General features: G+C 54.6%; 1 protein-coding gene across 2 annotated transcripts in view; it reads right to left on the bottom strand.

Moving 5' to 3' along the window:
* HSF1 (heat shock transcription factor 1) overlaps positions 1–15,474 on the bottom strand; it is a 44,734-nt gene that overhangs the window by 1,681 nt on the left and 27,579 nt on the right. For both annotated transcript variants that reach the window (XM_048482607.1, XM_048482606.1), the window contains exons 5-10: positions 9,044–9,119; positions 8,660–8,721; positions 7,635–7,731; positions 7,308–7,444; positions 4,225–4,464; positions 45–150 (exon numbers count right to left, since the gene is read on the bottom strand). In XM_048482607.1, coding sequence (XP_048338564.1) covers positions 45–150; positions 4,225–4,464; positions 7,308–7,444; positions 7,635–7,731; positions 8,660–8,721; positions 9,044–9,119 — 718 coding nt within the window. The remainder of the gene's footprint in view (positions 1–44; positions 151–4,224; positions 4,465–7,307; positions 7,445–7,634; positions 7,732–8,659; positions 8,722–9,043; positions 9,120–15,474) is intronic.

Here is a 15,474-nt window from a genome sequence, read left to right as displayed (position 1 = left end):
AACACACACCACACACACACCCCTCCTCTCAGTGGGGCGCTTACTTCCAGCAGGGCACTCGTGTCTACACTGAACCCATGGGTCGTCAGCAGGGTCTGCAGGCTGTCCAGGCTGGAGTCGATGGTGTCCACGTGGTCGTGGAGCTCACTCCTGCAGAAACGACAGAGAGGACCAGGCCGTCAGGGGCCTCCTGCCCCACGGGGGCCTGCTCTGAGGAGCCTGGGAAACTGCAAGAGAAAGTTAGCCCTGAGGAAGGTACGGATGGGAGCCTCTCCCAGCTACACGCATTTGGGGGGGGCAGGGGGAGGGGGCAGAAACATCTGCCGGGGCCCGGGAGCAGTCCGTCACCTGGCCGGTGGCCATTTGCAGCCATCAGCTTCCCCCCCTCTCTGAAGTCAACCTCTCTTGCCTTCCTGCTTTGGCTACAGGGGGCTGGCGCAGAACCCCGGCTGGCTGGCTGGCTTCCCGACTGGTTCCTGCAGTGGTGCAGCAGAGAGTCACGGCTATGAAGGGCTACAGAACTGGCTGAGCACCGGCACTTTCTGCCACTCCGGAGCCCCCAGAATCTGCTCCAGGACTCAGGTGAGCCAGCCAGCCTCCCAGGGAAGCTGCCCAGTGCCCCTAGCAGTGCTGGACTTAGGGCGGCCACCAGCCGTGGGCTGAACCCAAACCACACGGGGGCAGGGGAGAGGGGCAGGCTGGCAGGCAGGACCGGAAGTGCAGGCGATGGGGTGGCCTCTTGTGCTCCCTCCGCGTTCCTGACAAACAAATCCTGGGGGCTGAGTCAGCTTTTGAAGACAGGCACCCAGGAAATGCACCCGAGATCCATTTTCAACAGGACCAGCACAGATACAGGAGGGAGAGGGGAAGGGCCAGCAGGCTTCCGGCATTCCCTTACAGACCCAGGCTCTGTGCCCTTGGGCTACCCGAGCCCTCACAAGACTGCTGGCCACTATTTGGAAGGGGTGGGCTAGGCAGCAAGGAAATCGGCCACCCGGAGGGGCCCTGGGCAACATGACTAGAAGTGACCACCTCCCACAGAGAGAAGGTCCCCTCCTGAAAACCACAGGGGCGCCACACGGACTCCCACATACCGAGGCACGAGGCCCGCTCCTTCCGTGCGTCACGCACCATGTGCCGCCCGACACACTCCAAACATCTGGCTGACTTCTAAGATGCTGCCAGACTCACCTCATGCAGGGGAGGCCCCCACTTTACAACCAACCGTCGTCGGTGCAGCTGACAGGCCCACCCTCTCTCCCCCAAGCCCTTGTCAGGTGTGCAAAGGGAAGCAAAGCCGTGAAGGAGGAAGCGCGGGGTGGGAGTGGGAGGTGCAGTCTCTCTCAGGTTGTCACCACACACGCCCCCCCCCTCAGTGTTGGCTGTGCCCCCCCCCCCGCCCCCCTCCAGGTGCAGGCTTTTGACTCTGGGCAGGCCACGCACCAGGCACCAGGGCCCAGCCCAAAAGGGGAACCGGAGGAGCTGCCCGAGAACCAAGCTGACCTTTGACCCACCCAACTGTGCACTGCCCACCGGCTGTGGCCCTCCAAGGCCTCCAGCACAGAGAGGTCTCAGCCAGCTCTGCTGCCCAAGAACAGAGATGCTGAGCATCAAGCGGGAGACTGTCTGCCACTGGGACACCTGGAGGGCACCCAGACTGCTCCCCCAACCCAATTCAAGGTAGAGAGGAGCGCACAGGAAGTGCACGTGAGAACCCAAAGGAGGACATGGAAATGTCTGCCCCAAAGCAACACAGCCCTAGAGCTGCAGAACCGCCGTCCGGCAGAGGGCAGAGAGCCACGCATCTCAGGGCTGTGGGTCCAACCTCACCTGCCCAGGGCATGGGACTCGATGGCCCTGCGGAAGGGCCTCGGGGGGAGGTGGCAGCCCCCGGGGCACCTCGGCTCCCTTTCCCCGCTCGCCCCGCTCCCCCTGAGGAAATGCTGACCCTTGCTGCGGCCTGCAGTGCAGAGCGGAAGAAGAAGGGCTGGGGAAAAGACGAGTGATCTCAGGCATCTGCGCGGCACGAGCCAAACTGAAAGAGACAAAGAGAAGAGGGGCACTGGCCTCCGGAGCCCCCGGGCCCCCCATCGCCTCCAGGGGGAGGAGGAAAGAGCGGTTACTCTCGACGGGCAAGAGACGAGGAGGGCGGCTGACCCTGGCCGGGGGCCCTGCGTGCGTGCGGGCGTGCGGGCGAGTCGGGCACAGCGCTGAGCCTCTCGGGACAGGAGGGCAAGGAACAGCAGCACAGAGCTAAATGGGCACAACAGCCAGGACTGGACGGCCCTCCATCAGGGGGCAGTGGGGCCCACAGGGAGAGCTACGGGTTTCTGGGTGCTCTCCCACAGCACCGGCAGAACTTCACACACTCAGTGGCAAAGGAATGCTTGGCTCTCTGGAACCCGTCCAGTGTGAACAGCTGTGAACATCTGCCAGGGCACCAAGGGGGGGTCTCCTTGCTGGCTGCGTTTTTACCCCACCCTTGCTTCAAGGAACCCAGGGTGGTTCCAGGGCGGCATGCTCACGTTCTCACAACACTCCTGCGAGCTAGCTTTGGTCGGAAGGCAGGACCTGGCCCCCAGTCGCCCAGTGGACCTCTCGGCCAAGTGAGGATTTGCACCTGGGTTTCTCCAGGTCTGGGAGACCTTGGCCCAGTCGCAGTTCTCTCTGAACTCTCTCAGCCCAGGTGGAGCCAGGCAGTGGCCAGCCACCTCTGAACCTCCCTGGCCCAGAAAACACTATGGGGTAGCTATAAGTCACTTGTGACTCACTGGCAAACACATACACATCACTGAGCCCTCTAAGCATCAGACAGGAAGGGAGTCTCTGGAGGGGAGTCCTGCAGGCCTTGAAAGAGCAAGGGGCCAACTGCATGAAGGCGGAGATTCCCCTGGGATTCTCCCTGCCTTACTGGCCTACCCTTCACACGAGTGCCGCCGAGCATTCTGGCCCAGGGGTGAAGGAAGTGGACCTCTGCTCCCTTGCCAGGAAATGTGGCCAACCCCCCGTTCGCCGCAGAGTTCCACACCAGCAAGGGGCACTCTGGCACTAAGCTGCTCCTTGCTATCTGGGACAAAGGAACCAGTCTCAAACACTGGCGGCCGCTCTCCCTCACCCCACACCATAAAGGCTCTCAGCGGGAGAGGGCAGGGGCACGATTTGGCTTTCTTTTACCCACTTTCAGGATTTGTTTAAAACAGACACACACACCACCCCCACCCCCACCCTTTGGGTTGGGGAAGGTGAGACGTCTAATGATTTTGAAAAACAGTGATTGTCTAATCAGATCTGGCTCTCCTCACAATGAGCGCAAACCACAGGCGAACTCTCTCTCCCTGGGGAAAGGGCAGCCTTTTTTATGACCAATGGAGAAATGCAACGGTTCTCACTGGGGTCTGGGCTGGACTGCTTCAGGCCACAGGGGAGGAGTCAGGGGAAAGGACGCCCCTACTTGCCCCTCAAAACTAGGAAGAGGCCTCTCCTCAGCAGGCTCATTTTCTAGGCACGGGGATTCCCCCCCTGCAGAGCCCTCTGCCTCCTTCGTTCCCCTTTGTCCTGCTGCCTGGGGGACCAACGCTTCATTTCAAGCCTGCCCAAAACAGTCCCCTTTCAGGGCTTCTGTGGGCCGAGTCAAAGGCAGGTGTTGTCAAAGGCTTCCTCAGTCCAACCGTGGCCACAACAGTCACTCAAAGAGAGGCACTTGTCTGGCAGCAGTGACCTTCCTGGGACTTCATGCTCTACGGAGCATTCAGGCCTTCTGCTTCTGGCTCTTTCTGTTCCAGAGACGTTCTGGAGAAAAGAACGGCTGCCTTTCGTCACGAACGCACAAGGCAGGGAGTAAAGAACTTGGTGGGTGCTGCTGCATTGAGAGACAGGAGCTGCTGCAAGGAGCAAAACACCTGAGCTCTGGGGGTCGGGACTCAGCTGGGGAGGCAGCATCCACCTGGGGCCGGGGGCAGCAAGTGACTGGCCAAATCTGGCTTGAGGGAACTGGCCAATGGCCCTTCACCAAGAAGATCATGAACATCCCACAGCTGTGAGGCTGCAGTCGCAAGTGAAGAAGAGGAGGAGGAAGTAGGGGCACGCTTTGGCCCTTGACAGCATACCCAGGGAAGGAAAAGACTCTCTGGGACCTCCCTCCCCCAGCCTCCTTGGTGCCCTCTGACTGACCCTTCTCCTCCACCTCAGGCCTGGCCTCCCCCTCCAGCCCCTCCTCCCACTCACTTGTCCAGGCAAGCGACGCTGAGGCACTTCTCGGGGGTTGGCGGCTGTACGAGGGCGCTGCCTGCGGGGGGCGCTGTGGGGCTGCCGGGCTCCTCCTCCTGCAGGATGGAGTCGATGAAGGTGGTTGGTGAGAGTGGGGTGTCGGCGGCAGCAGCAGGGGCTCCGACAGGGCTGTTGGCCGACTGGGGGCTACACGGGGGGCTGGGGGGCTCCTCTTTGATGTGGACCGCCGGACTACTCCTGAGAGAGAGGGGAAGAAAGGAAAGAAGGAAGAATGTAACAGACCATCCACCCACCCAGGGCAGCACAACACTGCGTCAAGCATTTTGCACCGTCTGGAAAGAGATTTTGGGTCCCACAGCGCTCTCCACACGAAGGTTCTGTGCCTGAGGCAGGGATGGCCTTCTTTCTCCCCCTCACTTTGGCACTGCAAGGCAGCGTCCCAAGCTTTTGCTGGGGTTTTGAGTAAAACGAATCCTCAGCTCTGGCACTCCCCAGCCACCGATCCCTCGCCTCTGCCTCTCAACCATCTTTCTGAGGCAGGGGAATGTGCAAAAAAGGGGCACTGGGGGAAAGGAGAAGGTTTATCTGGCAGATGGAAATCCCCTCTCGCGCCCAGCCCCCCCCTTGCTAACCGAGGTGTGGGTGGTTCAATTAGCCCCCCTGGAATGGCCAACAGGTATAAAAGAACAAAGCGCCAACAATCCACTTAAGCGAGCATCTGGTTCCCATTTCCAACGGACGGCTCCCAGAGGAGGCACACGCAAGGCAATCAAGCCAGGCTGCGTAGAATTCTGGGACGGGGCCAGTTGTATCCAGTCAGAGGGAGAGGATGGAGGCCTCTGGCTCTGTGCCCCGGGAGCATTTCATGACACTAGAGAGTCTGGGCAGCGTTCGGCCACGCAGAGGAAACTGAGGGTGCCCACAGGCCTGGACACAGCCAGCCAGGGGGGCGGCTGAACAGACGCACCAAGGATCCTGAGCATACACTGAGGAAAGCAGGCCGTGTCCAGGGAACTCTGAACGCTGGGGAGGACCACCTCACAGGGCTGCAGAGACTTCTGAGCAATTCCACTAGCCAAGTGGGCTAGGGGTGAACTGGAATCTCACCCCTCAGATCTACCGCAAGAAAGCTGGCATTTCTGCAGCCAAGTGGGCCTCCTTGTGCCCCGCTGAGGACAGCATCCGCGGCCTCATCATGCCTGCAGATACCCTGGAAAGTGAAAGTGACTCAAACCTCTGCTGGCAAGAACAAGGCCTCTGCATCCTCCACACCAGTGTTTCCCAACCTTTTCGAGGTCAGGGTACCCTTGACCTCACTCTTCATATCTCACGGTACCCCTGCCATCCCCCCCACCTTCCCCTCCCAATGCCCCTGCTAGCCACACACCCCACCTTCCCCTCCCAGGATGAAGGGAAGCACTGGGGGTGGGGGTGGCTGCTGACCTTGTGGCAGGCCCTGCCCCATGGGCCAGCTCCATGTCCTTGCTGGCGCCGGTGGAAGACACCACAAAAATGGGGGGGGGGGGGCGGTAGTGTTGCCGCGGTACCCCTGCGACATGCTCACGGCACCCCAGGGTACCAGGGAACCCTGGTTGAGAATGGCTGCTCCACACCTTTGCCCGCTTGGCCAAAGGAGTGAAAATGGTTTCATAATCTCAGGCTTCAGGGCAGCAACCACTGAGCAACCCCAACAATGGATGGGTGACCAGGACAGCCTGCAAGCCACTGGAGGTGAGAGTTACCTTCTGAGCACACAACCACCTCGCCTGGCAACACATGGGTCCTTCCTCGATTGCTACTCAAAAAGGCAAGAGAACCACAAAGGATTGCGAAGAGCTCCAAGCGGACCTTGATAAATTAGGTGAGTGGGCTCAGAAATGGCAAATGCAGTTCAATGTAGCAAAATGTAAAGTGATGCACATAGGGGCAAAAAATCCAAAGTTCACATACACGCTACAGGGGTCAGTGCTATCAGTCACAGACCAGGAAAGGGATTTGGGCGTCTTAGTTGATAGTTCCATGGGAATGTCAACTCAATGCATGGCAGCTGTGAAAAAGGCAAAACTTCTAATGCAGGGGATAATTCCCAGGAAAAAAGGAGTTGCAGTAATAAAGCTACTGCAAAGGATTGTCATGCCCTTATATAAAGCAGTGGTACGACTGCACTTGGAGTACTGTGTTCAGTTAGCTGGTGACAGCCACATCTCAAAAGGGATACTCGAAAGAGATAGAAAAAAGTGCAGAGAAGGGCACCTTGCAGGGATGATTGAAAGGATTGGAGCACCTTCCTTATGAGGAGAGGCTGCAGTGTTTGGGACTCCTTTCGTTTGGGAGAGGAGAGCGCCTCCTGAGGGGGGGGATAAGGATTGAAGTCTTTAAATTTATGCATGGGGTAGAAAATGTTGACATGAGAGACATTTTTCTCTCTTTCTCACAATACTAGAACCAGGGACATTCCACTCGAAAAATGCTGGGGAAGAACTCAGGGACTAAATCAAAGGAAACACTTCTTCACGCAACGTGTGATTGGTGTTTGGAATATGCTGCCACAGGAGGTGGTGATGGCCACTACCACCTGCCTGGATAAAGCTTTAAAAGGGCTTGGACAGATTTATGGAGAAGTCAATCTATGGCTACCAATCTTGATCCTCCTTGATCTCAGATTGCAAATGCCTTAGCAGACCAGGTGCTCAGGAGCAGCAGCAGCAGAAGGCCATTGTTTTCACATCCTGCATGTGAGCTCCCCAAGGCACCTGGTGGGCCACTGCGAGTAGCAGAATGCTGGACTAGATGGACTCTGGTCTGGTCCAGCAGGCTAGTTCTTATGTTCTGAACTCTTGGTCTCAGCCCCTCATGGCGCGGGTGAGTGGGTGGGTGGGTGGGTGAGTGGGTGGGTGGGGGAGAACCTGGCCAGCACCTGCTCCCTCCCCCAAAGTCCCCTTTTCCGGTCTTCACCACCTCTACCCCTCCTCCACCAGGCTCCTGCTGGAATTCCCTGCCTTCTCCACAGATCCAAATACTGGGCTCGGAATGAAGGAGTCCAGCCAACAGATGCCGCCAACCGGCTGCTGCTGGGATACCTTTCGTCGAAGCTGCTGCTGGGGGAGGCCGAGGGGCTGGACTGCGCCAGTTCGGTCACATCTGAGATTATGGGGCCGGAGTTGGCAGACGAGTCGGGGGAGTACAGGTTTGGGCCACTGTACGCTGGGGAGGACGCCTGCAAAGTGAAGGGAGAGATCAGTAAGAGACTCGGTCCCAGTCGGGAACTGTGGGCCAAAGAGACAAACGCGTGAGCAAGAAGCCCCAGGGTCCAGCCAGCCCAGCTTGGGTCTAGCCCCCACCCCCCAAAACCTCAGCAAACCAATGGCAGGCCACCCCCTGGCCTTGTCCCAGACCTCGGCACTCACGGAGTAGGGAGACGGGCTGCGGACGCGCTCCAGCGAGTACTGGTGGCTGTACTTGGGCATGGAATGGGCCGAACTGCCGTCGTTCAGCATCAAGGGGCTGGAGGGAAAGCAGAGAGCTGTGAGATGACACCGACTGCACAGGCCAAACCTCTTGGCTGACAGAGGAGGAGGAGGACGACTGAGGTGGGCAGAGACAGCTTCCTTTGAACACTGGCCACCACTGCTCTCCTGGCACACACAGACATACTTCTGCCACCCTTCCAGCCTGCCAGAGTGGGCGGCCATCTTCCCATTCCTAACAACTCTGAACAGGGCCCTCGCAGACCTTCTATGCCATGTGGCCACAAAGGCAGCAGCGCCTACAGGTTAACCCACAAGCAGAACTTGACCAAGTCGCTTTGCTATTAGAATGGCAAGGGAAGGGGGGGAAACAGGCATTTCTGGGATCAGGAACCCTGGAATGGCTCAGATAAGTAGATCCTGCAGGCTGCCGCTCCTGCTGCCACTCCATCCTGCACAAGACCAGCCCCCCTGCCCCCCTCCCAGCCTGTAGCCTGAGCTAACATGTCCCCTTGGGAGTTCAGGAAAACCCCCAGCACTGACAAGCAGCTTCCAGGTCCAACCAGCACTGGGCAGACGAAGAAAACAAAGAATAAAATAGCACCACAATGGGTGGACAGGAGACCAACTAGTAGGTGATTCAACAGAATAGATGCAAAGCAGGGGAGAGAATAAGCAAAGAAACAAAAAGATGTGGACACAGATGGAAGATCCCTCCAGAGATCTTACAGTAGAAATATCCCTGGTAAACCTCTTTTGTTTTCCAGAAAAATGTGCAAACTTCTCAGCAACACAGCAAGCCTGCGCTGAAAAGCTGCTGGGTTTGGATAGGAAGCTCCTTCCAAGTCACATCCTCACACAGACACACAGTTAAAACGTTCCCAAGTCAAGGCGAGAAGTGCAGCCCTGCTGGGGCCGCCTGTCCCTGGGGCAGGACTTCAAGACACACCCAAAGCACCACTTACATCTTTCTCTTCACCCCAAGGATGCGATTGGACTGCACCAAGGAGATCAAGAACTGGATCAGCTGAAGGGAAGGAAAAAGAAAGCCAGTGAGCCTCACAGCCGCCAGGTGGACGACACAAAGGTTGCTGTGACCACCTGTCCCCACGACACAGTCTCTAAGGTCCAAGTGTCACACTAGGAAAGGAGCACACAGCTCAGTCTCAAGGACACGCCCAGGGAGACGTCCACCCACCCACCCACCCGACTTGCAGTGTGCCAATGTGTTAACGCAGCCAGGAAGCAGGAGGCCCAGGGGAACGTCCCTTCTGCTTGGCAGGTCACCTGCCCCAGATCCCTGCAGTTGCAAAGGATCCCTGCAGTTGCAAGAGAGAGGTCGCACTCACCTTGTTGACCACTTTCTGCTGCTGGGCGTGCTTCTGCCGCAAACTGGCCACTTCTCGCCACAGGGCCTCGTTCTCACTGCAAGAGAGCAGAAAAGCCGCTCAGCCCTTCTGGCCAGGTGGTTGCCAGACAGCCAGTGAGGCTGAAGAAAGGCCGGGGAAACCAAGCAGGCCCAATCGGCTGGAACAACAGAAGAATGATCCCCTGCCCTGTTGCAAAGCCTGCACCCATTCGCTTGTACAAAAATTAGTTTATTTGGCAGCTTGACCAGAGAGACTTCAAAAGGATCTACACAGGTCATACCCACTGAGAGGGCAACTTTTTCTGCAATAGTACAATACGCAGCAGTGGCGTAGGAAGTTAAGAGCTCATGTATCTAATCTGGAGGAACCGGGTTTGATTCCCAGCTCTGGCCGCTTGAGCTGTGGAGGCTTATCTGGGGAATTCAGATTAGCCTGTGTGCTCCCACACAATGCCAGCTGGGTGACCTTGGGCTAGTCACAGCTTCTCGGAGCTCTCTCAGCCCCACCTACCTCACAGGGTGTTTGTTGTGAGGGGGGAAGGGCAAGGAGATTGTCAGCCCCTTTGAGTCTCCTGCAGGAGAGAAAGGGGGGGGGATATAAATCCAAACTCCTCCTCCTCCTCCTCCTCCTCCTCCTTCTACTACTAGTACTACTACTACTTGTGGGTTCTGGGTTTAACCTTTTGCCAGCAAACCAGACAGAAACTTTCAGGGAGTTAATGATATTGGATTTTAAAAAAATAAATAGCAATAAGAAATAGAAACAGGCAAAAATTAACTCTAAAAGAACTGAAAACCCGCATGGAAAGAAAACTAGATCTCCCAACAGGTCTTGAACATAATTGAATACATGAGCTTTAGAGCAAAACAGAGTTCAAATAACTATCTCAGAATGTTTCAGGAAGCTCTGAAAGTCCATTACACACATACACACCCACAAATCTCACCTACATCATTGTAGAGCAGAGGTCTTCAAACTATGCCCCCCCAGATGTTCATGAACTACAATTCCCATCAGCCCTGCCACTTAGCCATGCTGGCAGGGGCTGATGGGAATTGTAGTCCATGAACATCTGGAGGGCCATAGTTTGAAGACCCCTGTTGTAGAGTGTCAAACCGCCTTGTCCCACAAGCAAGTTTTGGAGTGAACGTTAAGAGCAAAACGCACACAACTGGGGAGTGAATTCCACAAACAATTTCTTGATAGCTGTAGCCAAAACAGGCCAAGGAAGGGGATTTGGATTGATGCCCCATAAACCAACCGACACCATCAGAATATAATTCAGAAGATTTATGGAAAGACATGTGCAAAAGTAGACAAATATATGAGCAGTGCAAAAGCCTGGAAAAAATAATAAAACGAAATAGCTATCCTAGAATCCTAATTCTGGCTTTAGTCCTCTCACCCAGATGTTACCTGGTCAGACCAAAGTGTAATCCTGCCCTGCATACCCTGCCTTATGAAAATATTGAATTTCATATTGTTTCTCATACTGTGTGCTACAGAATGCCAGTTTCCATGTTTGTGTGGGTGGATAGCAGAGTGTCCAAGCTGAGAGCAAGCCTAAGGCAAAACAATCTGTTTGCAAATCTATGAGGCCGTGGAGGCGGAGGCCGTTCGCATGCAAACATGAGGGCGGCCTCCAGAGAGGCCGGCAGACGGCAGGCGGCTCCGCACGGAGCCGCCTCTTTACGTCCCGTCTTCACTCACCGTGTCCCGTGCACCGAAGCCTGCTGGCCAGTGAAACGCGTAGCACCCGCCCACGCGGGGCGGGACGTGCCCAGCTGACCTCCAGGGCTGAGGACAATGGTATAGTTGATGGCGAGCAGAACGAATTTTGCCAGGGACACGATGAGTGGGACGAAGCTGTGTTCGGACCCCAGTGCTGTTGCCAAGCACGCGCCGCGGAGGCCGCACATCTCTCAAAAACAACCCTTTAAAGGGTTGTTTCTTTTTTACGAGCAACCTAACGCCGCCTCTGGGAGGGGAGGGCGCCAGTCAGGTGAGCTGCTTGCGTTACAGCTGTAGCGCCGCCTATTGGCGTCTAAACGGGCAAGCTGACCTGGGGGCGGCGTTTTACTGCCCAGGCCGTGCGTTTTTTGGCCACGTCGCGTGAAGGGCCTTGAGTTACTCCAGGAAATACTATCTGGACGTCTCATAATGGCAGGACAGCCGCATCTTTGATTATCTCTACCCTGCCGAGAATTACTACTTTAGCATGGCTAATGGAGTCCTTGTAGGAACTCCTAGGCACCGCACCTCACTTAAGCTGTTTCTTGGGAAGCTCCTGATACTGTGCCTTTGAGAAAACATTTCCCCAAATAGGTTGAGTTCTTCCCCTGCATTTCCTTACACCTGCCAGATCTGATAATGGACTCCTCAACAACAAGACCCTTTCCTAAATGCACTGGAAGCCTCAGCTAAATTTGAATGCTTAAGGCAGAAACTTTAGGAAGCACTCTCTGCATGTAAAGCCTTTCCAGAGCTTACTGATATAATCCTGGGACCAATTGGCCCCATTTTATTTGTCCCCGGGCAAGTAGACTCAATAGGTAGAGCTGCTAATTAGCTCAGCCCTGCGAAAGCCAGTACATAGAGGGCAGAGAAGCTTAAAACCTAATGCAAGGGTAAGCTTTTTCCTGCACCAAATTAGCAATCCCACCCTATAGAAGTCCTGCTCTCACCTTTAAGCCTTCATTTGCTCAACTTTCTTAACCTAGACCTCCCTTGGTCAAGAGTTGGTTGTGAGGACACTTGTTGATACATCGTCCTTCGCTTGGAGTCCCTATAACAGCATGGCATAGAGATCCTTGCCTTCTTCTGGAACTTCTCTGCAGATATTTGGTAACGATATAAGTCCCCTGCTTCCCTAAATCCCATTCTATCATCCCACACCTATCTTTTTTCCTCCCTATCTATATACCCAGTGAACTGCGTGTATATGCCTTAACATCTCACTGTGTGGGATTGTTTGCAACCAAAACTTATATTAAAAATAGCCCCAAACCTCGCAATTTGGTCTCTTGTGAATTCTCTGCGGATATGTTTCAGGCTGTTTCTGGTAAAAGATCATTGGAATACCCAGGTTCAGAGATGGCCTCCCACTGGGGAGGGCTGCTGTCTTCCAGCCCAGCTTGTGACCTTTCCAAAGGTTTCTGCCTGGCCTACTGGGAAGCAGGATGCTGGACACGCCGGGGTCTGAAACACGGCCCTCTTCTAAAATCATCTTCTGACAGACTGGGGTCCGTTTTGGCAGGCTCTCTTAGGAGCCATTCTGGAAAAGACCCCAACTCTCACACAGATCCACTTGAAGCTATATTTCACTTTTGAAGGATTTACATAACTGCTAGATACATGGTGGGGTGAACGCTGCAGATCCAGAGGGGCTTTTCCCCAAGGAAGATACTTTCCCCACAAGCATCTTCACTGTCCCCCCCACCCCCGCACAACGTTACTGCCCCCCCATGAAGCCCCTCCATGAGTGGAACAAATCTATCCAACAGACTCTTTTAAATTCTTGGTTTCAATTGCACTGGATGTAAATAGTTAATTGTGTAGTATTACAAACAATGCCAACAGCTGTACCGACCGTGCACTATTGTCAAATGCCAAAAAGTCAACTTTTGTATCTGTGGATTTCAAACACTGGAGGACTTGCCCCATGATAAATGTGACTTTCCACTGCACATGAAACCCAGGGCTAAATTTCTCGCTGGGATGGTTTCTGGTTTAAATATCCACTCTAATGCAGAGAAATTAATACTTTTGCCATCAGACTCCAATGGGTACATTTCTTGCAAAATGTCTTTGTCTGCTTTGGAAGTCTTCGTTGTTGCTTATTGACATGCCCCGGCAGCAAAGTTAATCAGGTCCAATAGGGTTGCTAAGGGAGCAGTCTTTTGGAGCTGATTCTTGGGAAGTATGGTTTATTGGTATATTGCTGTATGTTTTAGCCAATGCTGTATATTTTAATTTAATTTGTCATGTTTTGATGCAATTGTTGATGTGTTTGTAATGGCCAAAGGCTACACACAGATAAATCATTCATTCATATCGTGTTTCCCTGAAAATAAGACAGTGTCTTATATTAATGTTTGCTCCCAAAGTTGCGCTATGTCTTATTTTCAGGGGATGTCTTATTTTTCTGTGTTCTGTTCGTCGGGTGTGCTTCCAAACAAAAACTTTGCTACGTCTTACTTTTGGGGGATGCCTTATATTTCACACTTCAACCAAAACTCTCTACCTCGTCTTTATTTTCGGGGATAGTCTTCTATTCGTAGGAGTAGGGTATATCGCTAATGCTTCCGAAAGATTATTTCAACCCTGCCGTGCTTTTGGTGCTTCGAAGATCAAGGACAAGCACAACCGAGGCTTACTCTGGAACAAACAAAGGGCCTCCCGTAAGTCTCGCTGAATGTCACAGGAAATGCACGCAGCTTTGGAAGTGCCGAGAGAAAGCAAACACACGCACTTGGTACTCGTGAGCCACAATTCTTACGGGCTCGAAACCGGCTGCTGAGGAGCTTGTAACAGCAACAGGCCGATCAAGGAGTCTACCTGAGCCGCACACGCATTACATGGCAGAGCTGACACCCAGAGGCAGGCATGTGGTTTTTTGGCCTCTGGGGCTGTGGCTGGGGAGAAGTTTTAAAGAGAGGCAGGTGGGGGAGGGAGGTTAGAGCCATGTCATTCTATGTGGGCTACTACTCAAAGAAACTACAGGCTAAATAAAATTGCGCCTAAGATCTTTTCATAATCCTCTGAAATGAAACCTTTGAAGCGGGTCCTTATAAACTCTTCACCACCATTTAATTGCCCCGTAAAACAGTGTGCGAAAGAAAGTATTTCTCCCGCTCCAGAACAGCTTCTTAACTCTTTGTGAGCTGCGGAGGACACACACACCCCCTCCACACACACACACACACACACACACACACACACACACACACACACACAGTCATTGTCCTTTTCTTAAAACTAAAACGAAGCTCCCTGCCTGAATCAGCAAGGCCAGTCCTGTCTCCAGGAGGGTCTCAGGCAGAGGCCTCCCATATCTCCCACCATCTGATCCATTTCGTAGGAGATGCGGGGGTGGGTGGGAGTGGGAGTGGGAGTGTGCACCAGGACCTCTAAGCTGTAGAAAGAGGACCTTCCATGAGGCCACAATTCTCAAACCTTCAGATCCTAGGACCTGCACCCCGCCCCCATCCCCAGCCTGCTGTCTGAGCACATAAGGGTCCTGCAGATACCTGCTAAGAAGAAGAGTTGGATTTATATCCCCCCTTTCTCCTCTGAAGGAGACTCAAAGGGGCTTACAATCTCCTTGTCCTTGCTCCCTCACAACAAACACCCTGTGAGGTGGGTGGTGCTGAGAGAGCTCCCAAAAGCTAATGATTACCCTGTAAGGTTCATCCAGCGCTGAGTATCGTTAGAGGGGTGCACAAGCTAATGTAGTCCACCAGATAAGCCTCCACAGGTCAAGCAGCAGAGTGGGAATCACACCCGGTTCTCCAGATTAGAGTGCACCTGCTCTTAACCACTACATCACTGCTGCTCCTCAAGTGGAACCAGGCTCCAGCGGCACCCGTGCAAACTGAACTGGCCCATCAGCCTGACCAGTGATTCAAACCCCCCCCCCCCCAGCTTTTGTTCCGCCAGGACCCTCCGCCATGGGCTCCCGGGGCCAAGACTTGTGTTCTCCACCTCCCCGCACACATGTATTAAACAAGCGTTTGCAGATTTGTTGAGTCATGCCTTGGGTAACTAAAGTTTTCCGTTGGTAACAACTGAAATGCCAGGGCCGGAGAACACACAGAGCAGCACAGGAAAGCCACCGCCCATCTTTCCAGGAGTCCCAGAAACCCACAAGGGCTTCACGGCCCCATTTCGCTCTGACCATCTGCTCTGCAGGCTGCTCTCCATTCCAGACACCTGGAGGCGGACGAGCGAAGCACCCCCCCTCCCCTAGAGAGCCACGGTTGCTGCCTGCTTGCTCCCCCCCCCCCAGGGGTATGAGGGTACGCGGTTCCCTGCCAAGGGCTGATGTCCCAGCAGCCACTCTGAGAAGACACTGGGATGCAGCCAGCACCCTGCCCCAGGCTCTGGATCTGGCCTCAGTTCGGCAGGGGCCACTCGGGCCAGACTAAGGTCATTGCAGTCGTCCATTGTTGGCACTGGGCTCATCCCTCCCCCCTCCCTCCCCAAACCTTTGCCAGCAGCCTCATTATTAAGCTGTCCTCTGGCTCTTTGGCTCCGGCAGGCCACTGACAAGGCAACCTGCAGCTGCTGTGAGACAAGCCCCTCTCGGATCCTTGTGTCGCATGCCTCCCCCCACCCCCCCGCATCTGCCTGACGTGTTAACATTGCACAGTGCAACAAGCTGCAGGGCAGAGTGCTGACCAGCCTGTGTG

The sequence above is a fragment of the Sphaerodactylus townsendi genome, unplaced genomic scaffold (genome assembly GCF_021028975.2).
Source record: "Sphaerodactylus townsendi isolate TG3544 unplaced genomic scaffold, MPM_Stown_v2.3 scaffold_19, whole genome shotgun sequence".
In the NCBI taxonomy this organism is placed as follows: domain Eukaryota; kingdom Metazoa; phylum Chordata; class Lepidosauria; order Squamata; family Sphaerodactylidae; genus Sphaerodactylus; species Sphaerodactylus townsendi.
The sequence above is the reverse complement of the archived record's forward strand: the minus strand, read 5'-3'. Positions and strand labels throughout refer to the sequence as shown.